The sequence below is a fragment of the Heterodontus francisci genome, unplaced genomic scaffold (assembly GCF_036365525.1).
Source record: "Heterodontus francisci isolate sHetFra1 unplaced genomic scaffold, sHetFra1.hap1 HAP1_SCAFFOLD_454, whole genome shotgun sequence".
Taxonomy (NCBI): domain Eukaryota; kingdom Metazoa; phylum Chordata; class Chondrichthyes; order Heterodontiformes; family Heterodontidae; genus Heterodontus; species Heterodontus francisci.
This window is the reverse complement of record NW_027141363.1, coordinates 1254021-1255695: the sequence shown is the minus strand read 5'-3', so window position 1 is coordinate 1255695 and position 1675 is coordinate 1254021. Positions and strand designations below refer to the sequence as shown.

Below are 1675 nucleotides of genomic sequence, written 5' to 3'. Positions count from 1 at the left end.
TATATATATGATCGAGATAAATAGATAGATAAATGGTGCAAATAACCAAAAATGGACAGCGAGATCGATAAATAGATAGATACAGATGGATCGATAGATAGATACAGATGGATTGATAGATACAGATAGATAGATAGAGACAGAGAGACAGACAGACAGACAGGTAAACACAAAGATAGATAGATACAGATAGATTTATAGATAGATTGATAGACACGTAGATAGATGGAAAGATAGATAGACATAGATAGATACAGATCGATAGACAGATAGACAGATAGATAGATGCAGAGACGCACAAAGAGACACAGAAACTCGCAGATAGTCCGAGAGACAGAAAGACACTGAGATAGACAGACAGGTTTATCTCCCACAAGTGCTTTCCTCCCCCTTTAGAGTATTTGCTGAACTCCGGCGCCTTTCTGAGTCACTGTGCTGACTCCAGGCACAGTAATACACGGCTGATTGATTCGCCCACAGGCTGGAGGACTCCAGGTAAAAATGGGTGTTGTCGGGTCTCCTGGCGGTGAAACCGTCCACCTCACCGGAGGGAATGACCGTTCCGGGGACGTTGGAATAGAAAAGGTTCTCGGGCTCACGGTCCAGATGCCACCGGTACCAGTAGAAATAGGAGCCAGCTGTTGCTTCAGGGTAAATACACTGGATACTGACTGGAGAACCTGGGGAATGGGATAGGGAAGCGGGAGTCTGTTGTATCAGCACGGCCCCCACATCTGTAAAACAGAGAGAGAGAGAGAGAAAGATAAACCCAGAGACAATGTTTAAATTGACATCGGCCACAAAGAGGGGAGAGGCATGATGGGCTGAATGACCTCCTGTGTGTTCTCAATGTCCCGTGTTCCTATGTAAGAAGGGAGAGGTGGGAGACGGGGAGATGCACAGAGAGAGAGAGAGAGAGAGAATGAAAAAGAGTGAGAGAAAAGGAGAGAAGCAGAGACAGAGAGAGAGAGGGGGAAGCAAACACACAGAGGGAGAAACACAGCAACAATCTATGCATGGGCAACATACATGAAGGAACTAAGAGGACAGGGAGAGAGAGCAAGAGAGACAGAAAGAAAAGGAGAGTGGGAAGGACAGACATAGAGGTACATATATCGTTAGACAGAGAGAAAGAGAGAGGGGGAGAGAGAAAGGAATTCAAAACGAGAAAGAGAGCAGCTGAATTAACAATCACAGTGACGGTGCCTAGTAAGGGGGTAAACCCCCAATGGGGTCACACAGGCAAAGAGCAGTGAGGATGACTGACAGCTCCCAGTCCAGTTCCACCTTACCCCTTAACACCAGTAACACAACCCAGAGGTGAGACACAGTCATCTCTGGAGGGAGACAGATCCATGTGTTCATTGTGTGAAATCACTGAGCTGCTTTATTGCAGAATATCTCAATGTTCTGAGTGACATTTACTGTCCCCTCCTCCCCAGTGTTTCATGTTCCCATTGGGGGGGAGGCGGGGGGAGGGGCAACTTCCTGATGGTTCATTGGTTCCCACATGTTGACATGTTGACAGGTCATTTCCGGGGCTGAGCGAAGGAGGCCTCAGGGGAATCCGGGGGGCCTCTGGTCAATATTAAAGACCAAACATGATGAAGTCTAACTGCTTTTTTTTGTGTGTGTCTGTCAAATAGTTGAGAAGTGAAACATTTCAGAAGCAGCC

At 46.8% G+C, this 1675-nt stretch overlaps 1 gene segment (V, D, J or C); it reads right to left on the bottom strand.

Annotated features, from left to right (window-relative positions):
• Positions 1-363: 363 nt before the first annotated feature.
• On the bottom strand, positions 364-1335 carry LOC137362976 (T cell receptor beta variable 2-like). The segment is given in 2 exon segments: positions 364-680; positions 1293-1335. Coding segments are annotated over 2 exon segments (360 nt in total).
• Positions 1336-1675: the final 340 nt, after the last annotated feature.